Source organism: Eucyclogobius newberryi, unplaced genomic scaffold (assembly GCF_026437365.1).
Source record: "Eucyclogobius newberryi isolate DKJ021-1_F unplaced genomic scaffold, fEucNew1.0.hap1 SCAF_1, whole genome shotgun sequence".
Lineage (NCBI taxonomy): Eukaryota > Metazoa > Chordata > Actinopteri > Gobiiformes > Gobiidae > Eucyclogobius > Eucyclogobius newberryi.
Genome location: NW_027315723.1, coordinates 13143825 through 13167491, shown reverse-complemented (window position 1 = coordinate 13167491; position 23667 = coordinate 13143825). Strand labels below are relative to the sequence as shown.

Here is a 23667-nt window from a genome sequence, read left to right as displayed (position 1 = left end):
ACACCACAGGAAATAATCTTTAGCACATAGAATTTCTACAGCTACTTCTTGCATTTGAAAATAAAAGCTTTTGCTGGAGAAAGATAACACCCATGACTTATTTGACCTGTGCTTTAAGTTTTCCCAGACCTGAGTCAAGTTACTAAAAATCCACAAGTTTGAAATGGATTTTAGCGGCAAAGATTCAGATTTGGGTGAGAGAAATTGGACAAAGGACAATGTGAAACTGACATCAATTTTGTTTGAAAATATAGACAGTTAAAAAAAAGTCAGAAATATGGAGGTTGCATCCATTCATTTGTACCCTGTTTAACCTTCCCAACTAAGTTAGACAAATAAAAAATGACATCAACAAATCATTAAAAACAAAATTTACATCGTTTTTGTCATTAGGCTCTGGTATTCTTAAGTGACAAGTTGACAAATGACATTAAAGGTGCACTGTGTAACATTTCTGGTCTCAATGAAATAGCCTGGACTGTTCCACTCTATGGCATTGAACATATTTATCATGACAAGTTACAGGCCAGATCTGTGGAGAGGCAAAGTAAGACAGGATGTATTTGGAGGTGTTTTTGAGTACAAAAATAAACACATGTGATCATTTTAAATAAATGTTTAAAAGATACATTTAATGCCTTATTGTGGAAAAAAACAGACAAGATAACAATAACATTTCCAAGCAGGTTACCACCCAAAATTGTATGTAGTGCACCTTAAAAAAAACTAAAACTAATAATAATGATAATGATAATAATAATGATAATCATAAATATAATCATAATAAAGGAATACAACTTAAAATTGCACATAAACTTATTTGGTTGTGTCACACCTGATTTGTTTAACCTGAAAGACTATATGCAAGGAATGATTGTTTGAAAGATCAAGTCAAAATTGAAGCTAGCGGGGCTGCTGCTATGCTAAGCTAAAAACAACCTCCCTTTATTTATTCATTTATTTATATTTTTCAAAGAACAATCTAGAAGCAAAGCATTTCCTAAGGGAGCAGACGTGCCCTTGGATCTACAACATTCATGCAAAATATTCACAATTATTGTCTCTAGATGGCACATGTGCTATCACAGTACATGTAGGTTGAATATTCTCTGTTTTCTTTCAATGTACAATGCAACCGATGCCTGTTGTTTGATGCAAGTATCCTAGCCAGTCAATCAACCAATCAGAATCACTTGCGGGATGTTTGTGGTGAATTCTGTCTCTGAAAATTGACTATATTCATGCTCCCAGTGCTAACCTTTTTCTAGATTGGCAAAAGGTTTATCCGGTCATGTTTAGTCAACCTCCGTTAGTCCCGCTCCTTGGTAATCAAACCCAAATGATTCAGATGGCAAGCTAGGCTACATTATAAGAGTGAACAAAAACTAGCCATATATCGTTGACATTTTCACACTTGCAGAAATCACTTTATATTGAGCTGATAAGGCAATTTAAATTATACACCAACAAATAAAAACAATATGTTGCTATTTTTGTTCACTCTTATCCCACAAAAACAATTCTATAACTTCCCTAAACATACTATTTGGCTAATATCTCCATGACTGTACAAAACCATAGCACCATTTTGAATATTGTTCCCACATTGTAAAGGGGAAAAGGGCTATTGGGCATTTGTGTATATGTTTTGTAACATGTTTGCATCTGTGTGTAGCTAGCCTAAGCATATCTCCGCTTTTGGAGGCTTGCATAGCTATTGCAGGACCAGAGCAAGTTTGGTCTGAAAACTTTGGCACAGCCTTGGCAAATGGTTTCGAAGGCAGTACTGAAGTTGCACCATAGGTTTTTAAAGAGAAACCGGTCCTTTAATTTGCACCATACGTACATGTGTGTCGGACATGTTTGCACCATAAGAGAGTTATTAGCAGCCAATTGATTTAGTTATGTTATTATAGTGAGTTGGATATTTGAGAAGACTGAGTCCAACTTGGAGGGATTATAGGTGAGGTTTTCTGGTGTTGAAATTGTCTAGCACCATAAACTCCTTTAAGGAATACTTTAACTTTCAAATTGTATGTAAGGCGAGTATACAGTGTATGTTATCTGGCCTAATTATGAAATAAAATTATTTAATATTTAAGTAAAACTTAATTTGGTAATTCAATGCATTTTTGAAGCAGTAATACGCAAATAATGGCTAAATTTATCTTAGCTACTCCCAATAGGCCATCATAAATTGTATACAGTACATTACTGACAGGTGGTAATGAAAATATACTAGGGATGGGCCCATATGGCTGATACCAATATTTAGATTTTCACTATGTTCATAACAGCAACATAATTAGTTGCATGATTGTGTAAGCATACTGTCATATTTTTAGCCAAATGTAATTTTTACTGACTATGTATCTGTTCAGAAAGACACAGCTGTGTACAATTTGGGAAGGGCACACAAATTGGTATTGATATCGGAAATAAATATACCCGGTCGATGTCAGCCATATACCCCCCATCCCTAAAATATACTATCAATTGAAGTGTCTTTACTTGCCAAAAAATTAAGAAAACAATTTTTTAATATTCACTGTTTTAGTGATTATTACGTGTTTTTGTAGATTGTATTTGTAGTGGTATTAGTAATAGTAGTAGTAGCAGTGGTGGTGAGAGGGGTAGTAACTGTATTGGTTGTTGTCTCATGTTCTGTATTTGATGTTAAAGTGCCTCTTTTTAACCTGTAGTGCTTTTTAACCTGTTACCTCTGTTACTATTGTAGAGGCTTGCTTTTATCCAATCAGAAAATACTCTCTCTTGTATATTTTAATCATCATGGTTCATCACCCTCTCCCCTCCCTCCCTCCTTCTCTCTCATTCTCCTCATTTTACTGGCCCCCCGATGAGGCGTGTGACCACAAGCGATGACTGATATCTCAGCCCATTCGTTTGTCATGTGCCAATGTAACAGCTTGGATCACAGGCATAAAATAAACAAAGAAAATATATAAATAATGAGCTGTGCATCACAGCTCACCCGTGGGTGGCCCTGGAGGGGTTGGACATGTTACAGCTAGTACTCACCGGGGGGCAACAGAGAGAAAAGCCCCAAAGTCTTTAATGACTAGCCCCACACTGTTGGAATTGGAACATGAACTGACGAAATATGATAGAACAATTTGATCAAAATAATTAACTTTTCCTTTGAGCTTGTGTGTTAATTGTTCATGTTAAATGTTGCCATGAGAAAGTTGCTTTGAGAGATTTCTGGACTGGTTCATTTAGCAATTTTTGTTAGCATTATCGTTTTACTTTTAGTTCCAAAACTGTTCCAGCAAATATCCAGGTGCATCTCATTTCTGTTCAATTGCCTCCTAAAATCTCTACTTCTGCTTTGATTTATGGTTCTGTGGCTCTGTCCTCTTTTTTTCATACTGCCTCAAGTCCTTAGATGTCAATCAATGGAGTACCAATTAGCTTGATTGACATCTTAAGTACTGATGGAATCAAGGAGTCAAGAAGGCAAGAGAACAGAAATTGGAAGTGGCCTTCATCATCTGTAGAGGGAAGAGTTGAAGCTTTCAGGAGCCGAGAGAACAGGAATGAGACTCAGCCACAGACACATGAACGTACCGTAATGCTGTAAGTGAGCACTGTAAGATAAAGTGTTTAAAGTCAAATTGCCCGGCTGATTTGCATTTTGTGTGTCCTTGACGCTTTACCAGTGAGCCTGTATGTTTTACACAGGTCAGTATGCCCCAGGGCAGCTGTAGAAAATGTATTGCAAATGTATGGTTATATTCTAAATAAAATGGGGTAGTACTGTGTTATTTCTTTTTTTATGTAATACCACAAGGTCATCTTTTTGTTGTTGAAAATTACAGTAACATTGGGGAACCTTGTAAGTTACTGTATCACAATTTTGTAATTAATAAAAAAACAAAGGAACAAAGTCAGTCAAACTTTGATAGTACTGACTTATGACATCACAATAAGGTGACGTACGTAGAAAGTACATTTATTGCATGGATTGTGCTGAAACAATGAATAGATCGCCTAAACAGTTTAACTACTGATCCAATCGTACCTGAACTTTGATGCAATTTTCATCAATTTGTTTAAGACTAAGTTCATTGTATTCTGTCTTGTCCTACTACCAACTGGTTGTTCCCTATTGAACAGTAATAAAACAATAAAAACATCTCTTATGTACATATAAAATATATACACAATCTTTTGACTGGACTTACAACAAAACGCTCACAAAATCCTGACGTAAACGTGACACGTTGGACTCATGTGTCACAATTTTTGTTGTGGGGGTTTGGTGCAATGTCGACAGCATGCATGGTGTTTTTGTAGCTTTTTAGTTTTTGACACGGCCGCAAATGGGAAAATACTGACAACAACGTGTGCTGGGTATAAATGGAGATTAGTTATGCAGACATGAAGCTATAGACAGTAGAAAAAAATTGACCAATATATATTTTTAAAATAGTATTTGAAATGTTTTACTTGTCGATGTGCCATTCTAACAACACATTAGAGTTACTTCGATGTACAATCTGTAGATATTCATGGATTTCAGTCTTGTTTACAGACACTCTTCAAAAGTAAATTATGAATTGCTATGTCAGCGGAGCTCATTTTTCATCGCTCTGAAACCCATGGATGTATCAATCTATTGACCAATAAGTAGTTATGGTTAACATTAAACTGCAGCATTGATTCAGGGACAATTTGAATTTGCCACTTTTATTTTAATATAAATTATGGCTGGCCAATTTCAATTGACTATTAACTGCCTAGTGTTGGTTTAAACTTTAATTTCACATCGCTATAGAGACATTTCATATTTTTCTATGTCTGAAATGTGACTTTGAATAATATTTCTTTAAACAATACTGTATTAAAATATGATGAATTAGTCCATGTCTTTCCACTGTCCGCTACAGGGCGATTTTATGTTGTCATTGACATGTATCCCATGGTGCATCAGTGCGTGAGAGTGTGTTTCTCTGTCAGAAGGAGGACTCATACTGCAATAGTTCATACAGAAGAGGCCCGTCCCGATAGCGTATCCCCACAGCAGCTGGTGTAATGTACTGGAGTATGTTTATAGTCCTCCGCAGACGCCTGTCCACGTAGTGAGCGTCCCAGGCAGGGTACCTCTTTCTGGGCATGTCGATCTTGATGAGTGGGCCCTCCGGTTTGGATGTGGGGGGCGAAGACCTCACCTGCAAGACGACATGAGAAGGTAATGCAATATTGTCGTTCAGAAACGTATTGTAGATTGGAAAGCTTATGGCACAGAATGATTAAGCGACAAGACGTGTAAACTAAGATTTAACGAAGACTAAACAAGTATTAAATCCAGATTAGATTAGAGGAGAGGGTGGGGCAGTGTCTGAGTTAAAGCAGCTTCAGGACATCAGTGAATAATGACTTGTTGATTTAGCAAAAATAGCAACTAGGAGTCATAATTCAACTAAACTAAATCAGACCAACAGTAAAGCAGAACTAAATAAATAATTCTTCTCACCTGAAACACGGGAAGACAGGACTCGGCCACGTCTTCCTCAGTGTGTGATTTGGTCATGTGAGCTGGAGTGGGCGGGGCAGAGGGCGGGGCCGATGGTGGCAGGGGGAGGCCCCATAGCAGCTGGGCACAGCAGGAAGAGGCGGGGCTCGGCTGGAGGTGAGCGGTCGCCGGGTGGAGGAAACCGTAGTACAACAGCATGACCAGTACACCCCCCGCGAATGTGAGATAGACCCCACACAGCACCGGGACGGCATAGGAGTCAGTCTGGGCAGGGTCTCGATAGGCGTACCTGTATAAAGAGACATTTCAATGGTCAATGCAAATGATCAGGTAAGTTATGTGGGATGTAGACACGGCTGGGCATGAATATGTCACAGCAAAATTGGGAAGCTTTTTTCTTTAACATAGTACCGCTTTACTTTTAATTTTATTCTTTACTTATCCTGAGTTATCGCTGTTCTCGCGTAGCTGTATTTTTTATTTTTCTTTGTATATGTTTCTTTGTTTTAAGTTTGATCTTGTTGCTTTATGTCATGGCTACAGGCGTACTTTAGCATCACAGAGGAGGGCTGGGCAATTAATACAATTTTAATCGAGCATCTATTTGCAAATTTGTGTTTTTTAATTGACAAGTCTTCTTCCTATCCTGTGGCAATTTTGCACGTTAAAGGTCTCGTTCACATTAAAAGTCATCCATCCATTCATCTTCTGCCGCTTATCCGGGGCCGGGTCGCGGGGGCAGCAGTCTGAGCAGGGACTCCCAGACTTCCCCCTCCCCAGACACTTCCTCTAACTCCTCCGGGGGGATCCCGAGGCGTTCCCAGGCCAGCCGAGAGACATAGTCTCTCCAGCGTGTCCTGGGTCTTCCCTGGGGCCTCTTCCCGGTGGGACATGCCTGAAACACCTCCCGAGGGAGGCACCCAGGAGGCATCCGGAACAGATGCCCGAGCCACCTCAGCTGGCTCCTCTCGACGTGGAGGAGCAGCGGCTCTACTCCGAGCTCCCCCCGTGTGGCCGAGCTCCTCACCTTATCTCTAAGGGAGCGCCCAGCCACCCGGCGGAGGAAACTCATTTCGACCGCTTGTATCCGCGATCTTGTTCTTTCGGTCACTACCCAAAGCTCATGACCATAGGTGAGGGTAGGAACGTAGACCGACCGGTAAATAGAGAGCTTTGCCTTTCGGCTCAGCTCCCTCTTCACCACAACGGTCCGATGCAGCGACTGCATCACTGCAGCCGCTGCACCGATCCGCCTGTCGATCTCACGCTCCATCCTTCCCTCACTCGTGAACAAGACCCCGAGATACTTGAACTCCTCCACTTGGGGCAAGGACACCCCACCCACCTGGAGAGGGCAAGCCACCTTTTTCCGGTCGAGAACCATGGCCTCGGATTTGGAGGTGCTGATTCTCATCCCAGTCGCTTCACACTCGGCTGCAAACCGTCACAGTGCATGTTGCAGGTCCGGGTTTGATGCAGCCATCAGGACAACATCGTCTGCAAACAGCAGAGATGAGATCCTGTGGTCCCCAAACCGGACACCCTCCGACCCCTGACTGTGCCTAGAAATTCTGTCCATAAAAACTATGAACAGAACCGGTGACAAGGGGCAGCCCTGGCAGAGTCCAACATGCACTGGGAACAGGTCTGACTTACTGCCGGCAATGCGAACACAGCTCCTGCTCCGGTCATACAGGGACCAGACAGCCCTGAGCAAAGGGCCCCGGACCCCGTACTCCCGGAGCACCCCCCAAAGGACACCTCGAGGGACACGGTCGAAAGCCTTCTCCAGATCCACAAAGCACATGTGGACTGGTTGGGCAAACTCCCATGAACCCTCGAGCACCCGATGGAGGGTATAGAGCTGGTCCAGTGTTCCACGACCGGGACGAAAACCACTCTGCTCCTCCTGAATCCGAGGTTCGACTATCGGTCGGATTCTCCTCTCCAGTACCTTGGAATAGACCTTACCCGGTCCCCTTTCTTGAACAGAGGGACCACCACCCCGGTCTGCCAGTCCAGAGGCACGGTCCCCGACCGCCACGCGATGTTGCAGAGACGTGTCAACCAAGACAGTCCTACAACATCCAGATACTTTAGGTACTCAGGGCGGATCTCATCCACCCCCGGAGCCCTGCCACCGAGGAGTTTGCGAACAACCTCAGTGACTTCAGCTTGGGTGATGGATGAGTCAGCCTCCGAGTCCCCGGTCTCTACTTCCTCTTCGGAAGACGTGACTGAGGGATTAATGTGACGAAGGACCCGCCCCGTTTCTGCCAGGTGCCTGATTGACAGGTCGAGTAGCCAATCACGCGTTAGCATAGGCAAGTTAGGTTGAGGATGCTACGTGTTTGCAGAGTTTTAGTTGTTTTCCCCCACATCGTGTAGAGCTTGTGGTTGTAGTTTGGTGTGCGTGATAAAAAGTGAGTATTTGTTAGAAACGAAAGTAGACATAGACACACCATTTGTTCCATGATTGTATAAAGTGTTGCATGCCATTCGAATTGTTTAATAGTGTAGTTAAAGTTATATATTTACCTTGTTTTGTGTTTGTGAATGCTAAGTGCCTCGAGCTAAGCGCTAACAGCAGTAGCTCCGACGGAGCTCATGTATATTTGTGCATTATAGGTTATTGTTTTACAGATTTTATTATAATTTATGTTCTCCTTGTTTATATTACAGAACCACACACACACGTATTTACATGATTAATAACTGCTCTGTAAATACCAACCACCAGTATTATTTGACTGAAATCTTTAATAAAGAGAAAACCCTGGATCATCTCTCCCAGTGCATTCTTACCAATGCCCCCTGGCGGTCACAACCCGTATAAAACCAGTAAATTAGCTCTCCCCAAAACAAATGGTGCCGAAACCCGGGACAAGTGAGGCCACCGTGGAATAAATAGAGATGTATTCAGACCAGAGTCACCTTCTACACGATGCAGGTGCTCGGCCACGCCGAGACAGAAGACCACCTGTTTGGATGCAGGACTACGTGTCCACCCCTGCACAGCAAGCTGCTCTCAATGCATATGAGCAGCAACAACCATATCCCAGCGTGGAGAGATCGGTGGGGAGAATTGCCAGGACGACGTCTCTCACACCTCCACAGCCTGCTGACTGGAGTGAACTAGAAGGAGCCAGAGCTATGGATCCATATGCTGCTGAATATTCCCTGCGTTTACCTGTAAGTACACCAGTCACGCCCAGGCAGAGACCAGCTGCAGAAGAAACATCTGACACTCTAGCATTGTTACACCGAGTGCTTAACGACAATCATAGTATGCAAAGACAGATGATGGACATGCAAAGGCGCCTTGATGCAAGAGAGTTCTCATCCCAACGATTCATCCCGATGCCAGCCCCTGCTCCACCACAAGGCCTACGTGCACCTTTGAGCCAGGATCACAGTCAGCTTCTGCTCTCTGCTCCGCCTGCACAAGCTGTGAACTTTATGTTGCCTACAGATCCTGAGTACTGGCCACCTCCTCCCCCTCCTGTAACAGATGAGTTCATTGAAAGGCCACTATCACCGCCACCACAAAGGATGGTGTCTGAACTCACGGAGCTGCTAAGGGACATGAGAACTACCCCACAAGATCCGCCAAGGTATGTTGCAGATACACACCACTCCCCATCTCCTGTGCCGACGCCAGAGTATGGCAGCCCCTATACTCCACCAAGACGTGAGTCAGAGCACACCAGACCCCTGCCTCCTCCTAAACATGAGGTGGTGTATCGCGGCCCTAAGCCTACAATCCCTTCATTCACAAAGGGTGATCCAAGAGAGTTTGCCAGGCTCAAGGTGGCCCTGGAGAATCTTCTGCCTGAAGACGCCACTGAACGCTTTAAGTATCAAATACTGTTAGACCACTTAAAGCACGAAGATGCCTTGCTTATTGCCGATTCATATATCAACTCACAGCAGCCATATACAGACACAATGGCCAGTTTAACTGAGCGTTATGGCCAGCCCCACCAGTTAGCACTCAGGAAGATTGCTGACCTGATGGAGTCCCCAAACATAGCTCGTGGAGACACCCTGGGCTTTGAGCGTTTTGCACTGAGGGTGAGAGCGCTGGTGGGCTTGTTGGAACAGCTAGGTGAAAGTGGACAGACAGAACTCTGCTGCGGGTCACATGTGACACGTTTATTATTTAAGCTGCCACAAGATATGAGAGCTGAGTTTAAAAGGTTCCTTTACCCCATGCGTGTCACAATTCCCAGCCTTCTGCACTTCTCCGATTGGCTCAATTATGAGCTGAAGATACAAGAGACAGTGTTTGAGTCATTACACAGTGAAGTAAGGAGTAGCAGTGTACCCAAGTCAGCTCGGCACCATGACAATAAGAGCAGCAGAAACACTAACATCTTTCATACAGGAAACAAGCCCAGTGATCCCCCGCCAGCAGAGCAGACAACAGTCACTCCCAAGAAGTCCCCTTTTTGCCCATATTGTGTCAATACACTACACTACCTTGACCAGTGTGGTAATTTTGCCCTGTTAACAGTGGATCAGAGAACGGCGTGGATCAAGTCTAACAGAAGGTGCTGGCGCTGCGCACGTTCACATCAGGCTGCCCAATGTCGTTTGAAAGTCACATGCCCAAAGTGCAAAGGAAAACACCTGCAGGCCCTACATGACGTTAATGCAAAGCCCTTTGAGACACCATTAAGCCCCGTCAGCTCAACCAATGAAGTTTTGTACCTTGACAGACGTTCTGGCTGCAACCAAGTCCTGTTAAAGATTAGCAGGGTGCTGCTCCGCAATGGTGAGAATTCACTAGAGACGTATGCAGTGCTTGATGACGGATCAGAGCGGACTATTCTGCTTCCTGCTGCAGCCCAAACACTCAAACTCATTGGTGAGCCAGAAGACCTTGCCCTCAGAACTGTTAGACAAGACATCAAGGTCATGCATGGTGCAGCGGTGTCATTCACCATTTCCCCTGCAGACCAGCCAATGAAGACGTTTGCCATTAAAGGTGCATTTACTGCTGAGCCACTGAGTTTAGCTGAACACACATACTCAGTGGAGGCACTCCAGCGAAAGTACAGACACCTCAGAGGTCTGCCACTCCCAGCAATGAACAGAGTACGCCCCCTATTGTTGATAGGCTCTGATTACCCTCACCTCATCACTCCAGTTGCCCCTGTGCGCCTCGGACGTCCTGGGGGACCCGCTGCTGTGAGAACAAGGTTAGGCTGGACACTTCAGGGGCCGATTAAGAATGCCAAACACCCATCTACCTCTCAGCAGTGCCTTCACCTCTCCACCATGTCATCCTCTGCTGAAATACTCCAGAATGTGGAGAAGTTGTGGCAATTAGACATCCTCCCCTATCGCAGTGAAAAGCTGGTGGTGCGATCCAGGCAGGATCAGTAAGCAATACAGCTGCTGGAGGATAAAACCACACGTGTGAACATCGATGGTGTCCAGCGATATGCCACTCCCCTCCTCAGAGTAAAGAACATGCCACAGCTTCAAGCCCCAAAGGAGGCTGTGCTGGCCAATCTTCGTAGCACAGAGAAAAGACTCACTGCTCGATCCAGAGTTGCCCCCAAAAAGCAACAGTCTATGCCCAGGCTGGAGCTCTGTGCAGCACTGACAGCTGCCCAGCTCTCTACACTCCTGCAACGCGAGCTGACCGTGCCAATCAACAGTGTTATCCTCTGGACAGACTCCACCACCGTCCTCACCTGGTTACAGTCAGACTCCTGTCGTTTTAAGGTGTTTGTGGGAACACGAGTGGCCGAGATCCAGGAGCTAACAGACCCGCTGAGTTGGAGGTATGTGAATACAGCACAGAACCCAGCCGATGATGTCACTCGTGGTAAAACCTTGCAGGAGTTGTCTAACAGCGGAAGGTGGAAACATGGGCCAGCCTTCCTACAGCAGCCACCAGAGACCTGGTCCATGCAACCAGCCAAAGAAGAACCTCAGGATGATCCTGAACTAAGAAAACCTACCATCTCCTGCCTTGCCACCACAGTTGCCAAGACCACACGACAGTTACAGGAGGACCAGTGCTCCTCCTTCACTGAACTCATAAACATGGTCGCATCGTCCTATCACGGGGCGGCACCTGGCCAGGCCGCTCCCTCTGCTGCAGACCATCAGAAGGCGGAGAGGGAGATCCTACAGCAAGCCCAACAGGATAGTTTTCCAGATGAGTACAACTTGCTGAGCAGTAACAAGCCAGTTGCCTCTGCTAGTCGGCTGTTGACCCTGTCCCCAGAATTTGATCCCACTGCAGGGCTTATTAGAGTTGGTGGGAGGCTAAGGCGCTGCAGTCAACTACAACCGGAGTCCATTCACCCTGTGGTCTTAAATCCCCATCACCGAGTTACCCAGCTCATCATCAAGGACACAGACATTGCCCTACGTCACCCAGGCTCAGAGCGCCTGTTTGCCGAACTAAGGCGGAAGTATTGGATACTCCGGGGGCGAGAGGCAGTGAAAAGACACCAGCATTCATGCCCAGAGTGCCAAAGATGGAGAGCAATGCCAACTGTGCCCAAGATGTCAGATCTGCCAGAGGCGAGGTTGAGACTGTTTAAGCCGCCCTTCTTTTCTACTGGTGTGGACTGTTTTGGACCTTTCACTGTCAAGGTGGGCCGTCGTCTGGAGAAAAGATGGGGTATTATATTTAAGTGCTTGACAACACGAGCCGTGCACTTAGATATTCTCTCCAGTTTAGACCACGATTCGTTTCTCATGGCACTCCGCAGATTCATTGCCAGAAGAGGCAAACCAGCTGAACTCCTGTCTGATCAGGGGACAAACTTCAAAGGAGGAGAGCGGGAGCTCAGAGAGGCCTTTGAAGCCCTACAACCTGAACTCCGTGATCATTTGGCCAAGCACCAGATCCGGTTTAAGTTTAACCCGCCAAGTGCCCCACATTTTGGGGGTGTGTGGGAAAGGGAAGTGAGATCGGTCAAAGTCGCACTTTATGCCACCATCCAGTCTCAGTCTGTTCCAGAAGAAGTCCTGAGGACTGTTCTCACAGAGGTTGAAGGGATTTTGAACTCCAAGCCCCTGGGTTATGTTTCGACAGATGTGGCAGACCCAGACCCTGTGACCCCTAATCTGCTTCTCATGGGGCGGCGCGACTCCTCCCTACCACAGGCTGTTTATGAGGATGCAGAGCCTTTAAGTCGACGCCGCTGGAGGCACAGTCAAATGTTAGCAGACCAGTTCTGGGCACACTTTATCCGGTGCTACCTCCCAACCCTTCAAACCCGCTCCAAATGGCACAAGGACCCAGCACAGCTGCAACTCGGGACCACGGTCATGGTGATGGACCCTCAGCTACCGAGAGCCCTCTGGCCAATTGGACTGGTCACCAAAGCTCTTCCTGGGAAGGATGGAAGGGTTCGTGCAGCTGAAGTCCGAATCAAGGATAAGACCTACACCAGGCCCGTTGCACGCCTTGTAGCCCTACCCGCCATCCCAGACACTGACTTTGAAACTGTGCGTCCTTCTTAGGTCTCAAATTTGCTGGACAAATTAGGGGGCGGCTGTGACGAAGGACCCGCCCCGTTTCTGCCAGGTGCCTGATTGACAGGTCGAGTAGCCAATCACGCGTTAGCATAGGCAAGTTAGGTTGAGGATGCTACGTGTTTGCAGAGTTTTAGTTGTTTTCCCCCACATCGTGTAGAGCTTGTGGTTGTAGTTTGGTGTGCGTGATAAAAAGTGAGTATTTGTTAGAAACGAAAGTAGACATAGACACACCATTTGTTCCATGATTGTATAAAGTGTTGCATGCCATTCGAATTGTTTAATAGTGTAGTTAAAGTTATATATTTACCTTGTTTTGTGTTTGTGAATGCTAAGTGCCTCGAGCTAAGCGCTAACAGCAGTAGCTCCGACGGAGCTCATGTATATTTGTGCATTATATGTTATTGTTTTACAGATTTTATTATAATTTATGTTCTCCTTGTTTATATTACAGAACCACACACACACGTATTTACATGATTAATAACTGCTCTGTAAATACCAACCACCAGTATTATTTGACTGAAATCTTTAATAAAGAGAAAACCCTGGATCATCTCTCCCAGTGCATTCTTACCAATGCCCCCTGGCGGTCACAACCCGTATAAAACCAGTAAATTAGCTCTCCCCAAAACAATTAAGGAGATCCTCAAAGTATTCTTTCCACCGTCCGACGACATCCCCAGTCGAGGTCAGCAGGGCTCCACCCGCACCGTAAACGGTGTTGGTGAGACACTGCTTCCCCCTCCTGAGGCGCCGGACGGATTGCCAGAATTTCTTTGGTGCCGACCGATAGTCCTCCTCCATGGCCTCCCCAAACTCCTCCCAGGCCCGGGTTTTTGCCTCTGCAACAGCACAAGCTGCGGCTCGCCTGGCCTGCCGATACCTGTCGATGACCTCCGGAGACCCACAAGCCAGAGTGGCCTGATAGGCCTCCTTCTTCAGTCTGACGGCATCCCTTACTTCCGGTGTCCACCACCGGGTTCGGGGGTTGCCCCCACGACAGGCACCGGAGACCTTGCGACCACAGCTTCGAGCAGCCGCATCAACAATGGAGGCGGAGAACATGGTCCACTCGGACTCAATGTCCCCAGCCTCCCCCGGGACATGGGAGAAGCTCTCCTGGAGGTGCGAGTTGAATACCCTACTGACAGAGGGCTCCACTAGACGTTCCCAACAGACCCTCACAATGCGCTTGGGTCTGCCAAGTCTGTCCGGCTTCCTCCTCCGCCAGCGGCTCCAACTCACCACCAGGTGGTGATCGGTTGACAACTCTGCCCCTCTCACCCGAGTGTCCAAGACACGCGGCCGGAGGTCTGATGACACGAAAACAAAGTCGATCATTGACCTCCGGCCTAGGGTGTCCTGGTGCCATGTGCACTGATGGACACCCTTGTGCTTGAACATGGTGTTCGTTATGGACAATCCGTGGCTAGCACAGAAGTCCAATAACTGAACACCGCTCGGGTTCAGATCGTGGAAGCCGTTCTTCCCGATCACCCCTCCCCAGGTGTCACTGTCATTGCCCATGTGGGCGTTGAAGTCCCCCAGTAGAACAACGGAGTCCCCGGTCGGTGCACTGTCCAGTACTCCTCCTAAGGACTCCAAGAAGGCCGGGTACTGTTCGGCCCGTAGGCCGCCACAACAGTGAGAGACCTGTCCCCCACCCGAAGGCGGAGGGACGCGACCCTCTCGTTCACTGGGGTGAACTCCAACACGTGGCGGCTGAGCTGAGGGGCTATAAGCAAGCCCACACCAGCCCGCCGCCTCTACCCGCGGGCAACACCAGAGAAGTGGAGCGTCCAGCCCCTCTCGAGGAGATGGGTTCCAGAGCCCGAACTGTGCGTGGAGGTGAGGCCGACTATATCTAGTCAGTATCGCTCAACCTCCAGCACAAGCTCAGGCTCTTTCCCCCCCAGCGAGGTGACATTCCATGTCCCCAGAGTTAGTCTCTGTGTCTGGAGATCTGGTCGCCGAGGCCCCTGCCGTCGACTGCCGCCCAGATCTCTCTGCACCGGCCCCTTATGGATCCTCCTGCGGGTGGTGGGTCCACGGGAGGGTGGCCCCACGTCGCTCCTTCGGGCTGTGCCCGGCCGGAACCCGTGGGGTAAGACCCGGCCACCAGGCGCTCGCCATCGAGCACCCATCCCAAGCCTGGCTCCAGGATGGGGCCCCGGTGACGCCGATCCGGGCGACGTAATCGGCCTTGTTTGTGAACTCATCATAAAGGGCTTCTGAACCGATCTTTGTCTGACCCGTCACCTAGGACCTGTTTGCCTCGGGAGACCCTACCAGGGGCTTGAAGCCCCCGACAACATAGCTCCCGGGATCATTCGGGCACTCAAACCCCTCCACCATGTTAAGGTGCTTAAAAGTCATATTAATATTTAGGTTTTCATAACAAATCTTAAAGGCGTAAGGGACCATTTTTTGGCGCCAAATCTGAGTCTCATTTCCTCGTGACGTGGACTGCCGATTAGTCCTGCCACGAATCAATCATTGAACGCACCTACTGCTCACCTGCAGCCTCGTTCTGGCTCGTCCCGAGGAGAGCAGCACATTTCGCTGTGTCTAAGCGCATGGATCTATCATAATATAGTTCCCTCAGTGTACAGGACAAAATTAAGACAGAGAAAGACAGTTCGAGCTGACTCAAACTGGCATGCGCACTTCCGCTTGAGTTCTCAAATCTGCGAAAAATCGTCCATTACGCCTTTAACATTGCATTGGAAATTGATCAACGTAAGGAAATATTTGTCCAGAACTAAAGAATATGGGAAGTAAATGAGTAATGAACTACATTTTGAATTTGTATTATTATTATCTTGAATGTACCATGTGAAGAAAACATCGTACAATGTGTATTTGCCACATTAGAGGAACTCTTATACCTAACAGTGACCTTTTTATTTTTAACCTTTTCACAACCATCTGCCTTCAATTCCCATAGACCTCATTACAGTAGATGGATACAGACCTCATCACTGTCAATTATATTCTATAGTAGGATGGCAATCTTTGGATGCAAGAAGAGAACAGCACTGCCTTTTGTTTATTTATAAAGCTCTCATTGGGATTTTGCCTGATTATTTCACATGTTCATCAGATCAATATTCGTCAAATTAAGATCTCAGGATATTTGGAGTCACACACAGTCAATACAGAGCTAGGGGAAAAGGCTTTCAGAAACTTTGCTCCCGGTTAATGAAACAATTGTATGTATTTTAATGAATTTGAAGCACTGGTTAGAGACTACCCACAAAACCATTGCGCTTGTTTTTCCATGTATTTTATCCCATTTTGTATTTGGGTGTTTTTAGGTATTTGTTAATTGTATTGATTGTTTTATTGGATGCTTTATTTGCAGGTTTTATTTTGTGTTTGACTGGGTACCAACGGAAAGGTTCTCCCCTGTATCGACACTGGCCACTGCACGTATAAGCTGCAGTTTTGGAAATGCTCTAACCCAAATGTAGCCACTACTACTTCTGTCTCACTCCCTGAAAACTCCCTGAAATCCTCAATTCAAATGTTTCTGTTTCTAACTAACACATCAACTTTAAGGATAAGACTCACTTTCTACCTAGTTTATCCTACCCACTAAAAATATAACAACATTGAAATTGGTTGTAATGTAATTTGCAATGTAATCTGTTTTTCTTTACTCACCAAAGCCCGGTTAGAAAGGTGTTCTCCGCCAGCACTACTGTGTAATAAACCACCATCCTGTGTCTAGTCCTGCCCTCTTTCACATTGAACCAGCAGAAGATGTAGACAATCCCCACCACCATGTTGAACAGCACCTCCTCCCATTTGGACATGCAGAAATCTGTCCCTCCGTGCACCACCCAGAAGGCCATGGCACACCAATGGACCACCACAAAAATGCCAAAATATATATGGAACAGGGAGGCGAAGAGGGCTAAGGAGAGGACCCGAGAGGAGATGGTGAAAAGACGCCAAAACAGGTGTAACAGAGCCCCGCGGTAACTCATGCTGCGCTGGTCGTCACGGGAGTCGCGGAGGAGCTTGTGGTAAGAGGCGAGGACCCAGGCGAGAGAGAGCAGGGAGGCCAGGGAGGAGATGCCTGCAAAACAGCAAAACAAATGTATAAGTTACAAGTGTGTGTGTGTGTGTGTGTTGGTTGCTTGGTTTAATGGGTCAGAACAAGTTGTGGGGTTGAATGAATGGGAGAGTATGTTGGATTGTTGATGATGAGGTCAACGTTTGAAAATAAAAAATTTTGAGAGATGGAATTTATGGAATTTATCATTTAAAATAATTAGTATTCGGACTACAGTTCTATGAATCTGTATCACGGAAGACGTTACAAATTTGAATCAATTTTTTTGTGCACACCATGTACTCTGGCAGGAGTTGGAAGAGGAGTACGAGGGAGAAAGTTTGTCCCTTTGGTATGTAAACTTTTTTTTTGTCTGTTGTATTGTATGTAGAATGTCTTTTTGTGTTTTTGGACCCCTCAAAAGTAAGATGATACATCCCAATGAGCTATCCAATGATACATTTCAATTTCCCACCAATAGGTTCTATTTTTTCCTAACCTACTTACCTCCCAAAACCGACCCATCACGACCAACCTTGTTTTTAAGTGTAGATTATTCTGATTCTGATGAGTCATACTTAAAAGGGCTGGATACAGAAACACTGAGTCACTATTTTGGTATAATTCATCCGTAACATTTTGGTGTTGACAGAGCAGAGCCTAAATATAAACTTCCCAGCTTCCTCCTCTTCTAGGCAAGATGTTTATTACTTGACCACAATTCTTATAACGTAATTGCTTTTATACAGCATACAGCCAACCTTAATTTAAAGGTACAATAAGTAGCTTTTCTATTTTCTAGTGGAGGCAGTCATAGTAGTAGTTTTATCCACCCTCTAGTTGAAATGTATTCCAAATCCAAGCCATCAGTTGTTAATTACAGAGGGGACTGTGTGCTGATTGTTGTTTGTGCACCCATTCATTATCTTGTGTTCCCTCATAGGCTGCATTACAAAACAAACACACATGACCGATACTTACATTGCAGCGTCTCGGCCCTGTTCTCCTGGATCATGATGCAGAGCTGGAGGACCAGTTGAGGGGCAGATTCCAGGAACGTCTCGAGCAGTCGGAGCATGTTGACATCGGCGTATTCAAACATCATGGCCCAGTACCACCTCCTCTGGTGCTCCTTCTGCCTCCGTGACATGATACCCAGGTACAGCGTGCGGATATACCTGCAGAAATGAGAGCGTTATCTTGGTTTAGCAGCATTTGAGAGATACTTCATTTAGCAGAAAAATATGTGCCAAAAGGACAATGTAATGTGTGTATTTTATTTTAGTTTTTATTTGATTTAATTTGATTTTATAATGCATTCCAACCACTATCAATAATTTTACCTTGGCTATCATTATATTTTCGCCACCTTTGTTTGAAGTAATATAAAAAGTACTGTAAATATATGTGCAGAAAACTTAAAATATAAACAAAATATTTCAAAATTTCAAACAAAATGTATCAATATTTTAGCCCAAGTGTTGATACGTTTTAATACCTCTGTCAGTATCAGTATTATTATTATTGGCCTTAATTCAATCAGGAAAGTCCCACTGAGATTTATTAGTATTTGTTATCAATCTTCTGATGACACCATTTAGATGACCAGATAATTAGAGTAAACGGATAACCTAGTACCGGTAATCAGATTTGTTTATTGTGCGTTTACATAAAACTTGTTTAAATTATACTATTGTCTTGTATTTTGTCTTTGATTTTTGCTTACTTGCATTACTTTTTTCAGTATTTTTCAAGAACAGTCATTGAGAAATAAGATTAATCAAATTATCAGATTTTGCTGTTTATTGGTCAAATCAGCTAATGATCACATTTATGTGTTTGATAATTGAGTGTTCAAACTAGGACCATTTCAAATTCTATCTAGATTTGTTGTGTTTAATACATCATTTTCAATTCAGGTCATTTTTTGTAGCCTTCTCTATCACACAAACACCTTGAGATTAATGTAATTTGATTAATACCACAACATAATTTATCATTTTCTTTGTTAAAACATCTATTTGGTAGTGGTAAATTAATGCCAAATCCCAAAGTCACTATATCAATAGAGAAGTAGTAGATTTGCTTGGACAGTCAGCATCTTTATCATACTTCAAAACCTCTATATAATTCAATCGTATTCTACAGAGGTTTCACCTTATAAACCTATGCCCTCTTTCTTGCTAATTACAAGCATTTGCCATTCATTGTTGTAATAAATTAAGCCTCAAAAGCTACATAGGAGCTCCAGATGTGGCGTATATGGAGGTGGGGTGTGGGCTGGGATTTCAATTACAACGCTTGAGGGCAGTATGTATGCTGAAATATGTGCTAATATGGTCTAATGAGTTTCCTATGGGCCCGTATTCCGCTCCTCTCTCTAGTCGTAGCATGTTAGTTTGCCTCTTGCATTATTCATTGTTCTTGCTATTAATGCCATATGGGTTCTGAACATATGTAAAAAGGCTAACATGGATAACATGAATTATATAAGAAACGAGCTGCCTTGTAGATATAATATTTTAGAAGCAAAGCATTGAGTTTGTCCTTGAGGTTGACTTGTAAACCTTTGTCAATTTAAAAAAAAAATCTTTGTTTGTTAAGGACAATTCCACCTATTGATTTAACATGTGGAATATTTTGGTTGTTTTTCTTTCAACCACCATCTTCACTAACCATCCCCTCCCCCAATTCTTCTCTCCCCATCTTATAGCGATCTATCTCAATCAGGCTGTACCATTTGCTCAAAAGTGTAAAGATCCAAGCGTCCTCCCCCCTCATGTTCAGGTGGGACAGCCCATTATGCCCAAGCGCGGGGGTGGACTGGGGTGGATGTTGCTATACGATGCATTATTGTGGTTGGTGGGGGGTGGGTTACAACTAGGGAGGCAGAGTGCGTTGTAAACAGAGAAGGAGAGGAGGGCCAGAGGCAACACAAGACCATTAAAAAGCCCTATACTCTGGAAGCAGGACCAGAAATTAAATTTGTATAGATGGGCGATACAATAAAAAAGACTTATTCTTTTGCCTGCTTCTATTTAGTAAGAATCTATGACTGCCTTGGATCCTGGTTTTATATTTTGGACATTTTAAGCAATATTGAAACAAATTAGCCAAGATGAAAACTGCAGCACTGATTTCCGCCTGTCATGGTTTTCGATGCATCACAGTCAACGTCATCACAACAAAGCGCACGCACTCCTGCACTATGAAGAGCTGCAGATCACAACAGCAAGCAGCGGATTATCATTTGTGCCAAAATAAAAGTGGTGGAAAGATTACTGAATAGTTGTACACAATAAAAAGTACAGTAACATACAAAACATTTCTCTACTGCTGCCAAATTGATACTAAAGTAAAAGTAAAAGGTATGAAAAAAAATACTACTCAAAGTACAAAAAATTGACATTACTTTTTGCTCCTAATAATGATTATACAAATATAAATGATTGCAGCATGTACTTGTGCATTTGTAAGTTAATCAAACTTCAACGTACTCTTTTTGAGCATCACTGATCACTGTATTTTCAATTAAATAAGTATTTTAATGTTCACATCGTAATTTGTAGCTAAAAAAAACAACAATTTGATCACGCTTTTAAACAAAACTTGATAGTTATAAATCCACATATTCTCTGAGAGCGGGCCAATCAGAGCAGGCAGTAATTCCTATGATTTTAAACGCAATTACCATAATTACAATTACAGGCTAAAATTATTTACAATTTTAATCATAAGCACATCTAAAAATCTTCTCAATAACAGTATTTGTAAGATGTGTTCCAGGCAAAGCATCATCTTCACCAGCTCCTCCACCAGAAAAGTTTCATATAGTGCCCTTTTAAGCTTACATTTGTATTGCTTCTTTATCTGTTCCACAGTCTTTTTGTTAAGGGCACTCAGTACAACAGTATCTTTTGCGAAAATCACTCTCACACTTTTTTTAATCTCATCGCCACAATTATCACCTCCTCTCCCTGCTTGTGTATCTATGACCAGGCCTGCTAATGCATTGCCAGTAGGGCAGATGTCTTGCGTCTTTGTACTCCCCATGCACGCTGCTAGTGAAGGGAGAGAGGTTATAACACCATTTTTCCACCGGTCTCACACTGTAGCACGCTTGGCCACACATGCAAATCTGAGAGCATACGCAATTCTCACGCTACGACTGACTGTGTTTAAGAAATGATCATGTCCGCGGGGGATGAAGAGGAGGCAAGGGAAAAAATGGTAGAAGGAGCCTGTCACAACATAAGACAGTGGCGATAGTTCACAGTGGTGGCAGTATTAGTAGTAGTAGTAGTAGTAGTAGTAGTAGTAATAGGAGGAGGAGGAGGAGGAGGAGGAGGAGGAGTAGTAGTAGTAGTAGTAGTAGTAGTAGTAGTAGTAGTAGTAGTAGTAGTAGTAGTAGTAGTAGTAGTAGTAGGAGTAGTAGTAGTAGTAGTAGGAGTAGTAGTGTAGGAGTAGTAGTAGCAGTAAAAGTAGTAGGAGTAGTAGTAGTAGTAGTGTAGGAGTAGTAGTAGGAGTAGTAGTAGTAGTAGTAGGAGTAGTAGTGTAGGAGTAGTAGTAGCAGTAAAAGTAGTAGGAGTAGTAGTAGTAGTAGTGTAGGAGTAGTAGTAGGAGTAGTAGTAGTAGGAGTAGGAGTAGTAGTGTAGGAGTAGTAGTAGGAGTAGTACTAGAATTAGTTGTTGTAGTAGTAGTAGTAGTAGAAGTAGTAGTAGAAGTAGGAGATGATGGTGTTTTGATAGAACAACATTTTTATCAGTTGACTAGTTTTTTCATATAGATAATAGACATAGGTTTTGCAATTGTAGTCTTGTGAGTGCAGTTTGACTTGAGATTTAAGTATCAGACAAATGTAAAATGATTGTAATATTACTCAGAAATGTGCAGAAATATCCCTTTATACCCTTACTTGGAAGTTTACAGCATTACGTTTTTCCTTTTCATTCAAGTCAATATTCAAATTTAGCATATCATCAATATATCATTCACATTATAATCTATATTTTAATAATCTGCCCACTTCTATTGAGTAAAATAATAGTAGTAGTAATAGTAGTAGTAGTAGTAGTAGTGGTGGTCATGGGAGAAGCAGCAAGATGTTGGCAGTTGTAGAAGCTGAAATACTAGAGGTGGGATTAGTAGAAGTAGTAGCAGTAGTAGTACAGTAGTGTAATTATAGTACCGTAGTAGTATTGAGGATTGCTCGATTTGTGTTCTCTCTTTTGTTACTTTATATTTTCCTTTTGAATGGTGGTGAGTGTGATTGTTGTATGACATTAGCTTGAACATAAAAAAGTACAAGTTTATATCATGTTTCTGTTTTTTTTTTAGATTTTGTGCCCGTAGACATTATTAGACAGAAAAGGACAGAGTGAAATGGGGGCTGGAGGGAGGACATGTAGTAAGTTGTCGGTATTCAAACTCCCGACACTGTGGCTGCACTTGGAGCACGGCATACGTAAACTGTGCCTTAACCACTCAACCACCGGGCAGCACCCCATTCATGTTTCTATACACCGAAATGGCCCACTTGTTTAGGTATTGATCTGAACTGGGAAAAGCTATGGAAAGTGAATACAGAGCCTGTCTTGACTTCCTCAATTGATTTTCTGTCAAAACATCCCCTTAATGTCCATTATTCCTACTCTATTTTGAATTTATTTCTGTACAATGCTCCCTAATGTTGGAGAAAGGGGGCAGAAGAGCTGGCCAAGGTGCTGAAATTGACTCGTCACTCTCTCACTATTTTCTTACATTGTTTTTATACAACTTCTTGCACTCATAGGGACTTATTTGGAGAGTAATTTAACACAATAAACTAACTCAAAAATGGGCTATTGTCTCTGTTCCTATCAAGTGCTAGATCTTATTAACTTGCTCAAGTGTTGGGAGGTCACCAAGTGTATTTCAGTCACTGTTCTCTTCCCTCCCCTTCTCTTAAACCTGTCATCACGAAGCAAGTTCTCTTTTCTCTCTAGTACATTGTCTAGACATACCATGCCATCAAACAAGGAACTTTCCTGTCAAAACAACAGTTTGTACTCTGGCAGTGATTGAAATAACATGCTGGAACGCTTTGTTTTAGCACATTTGAAACTTCCAGTGGCTATATTCTCAAATGGGATATCCCAACAGCACATGATAGAAAAATCCTTACTAAATTTACACACTTTTGTATTGTGTTTTAGTAGTAATGATCTGAAAAAGCTTTTGAAACTAAATGACCACAGTCCCACCCTGACCACAACAGGAAGTCTGAGATGATGTGCTACAGTTACTCTGTAAGAATTCAATAGTGACTGGAGCCAGGGGGGCTGACATAGAGGCTGGATGTCTGGACTACTTTGTTTGTGTAGAGTAGACACTTTGTTGTTTGAGTAGAGGCTAAACTGGTGAGCTGGGTTAACATAACAGGGGTCCTACCTCCAGACCTGCCCCAGCTGCAGGATGTGGATGGTGGCCTGCCACAGCCAGATGGACGCCAGCTGCATGCGGTCCTTCCCGGGGTACAGGCAGCCCAGTGACACCGCACCTTTCTTCGTGAGACCCTCCACCTCCCCCAGCCCTCCCCCGGTGTAGTCCTGCACGAACCAGC

At 44.1% G+C, this 23667-nt stretch overlaps 1 protein-coding gene across 1 annotated transcript in view; it reads right to left on the bottom strand.

The window, feature by feature from the left end:
- Nucleotides 1-4683: 4683 nt before the first annotated feature.
- The window catches only part of LOC140380682 (XK-related protein 6-like), a 19907-nt gene continuing 923 nt past the window's right edge, over nt 4684-23667 (bottom strand). Inside the window, exons 1-5 of the mRNA XM_072464625.1 lie at nt 23496-23667; nt 18048-18244; nt 16673-17090; nt 5498-5786; nt 4684-5192 (exon numbers count right to left, since the gene is read on the bottom strand). The exon at nt 23496-23667 is cut by the window's right edge and continues 923 nt beyond it. Of these exons, the coding sequence (XP_072320726.1) occupies nt 4977-5192; nt 5498-5786; nt 16673-17090; nt 18048-18244; nt 23496-23667 (1292 nt within the window). The 3' untranslated portion in view covers nt 4684-4976. The remainder of the gene's footprint in view (nt 5193-5497; nt 5787-16672; nt 17091-18047; nt 18245-23495) is intronic.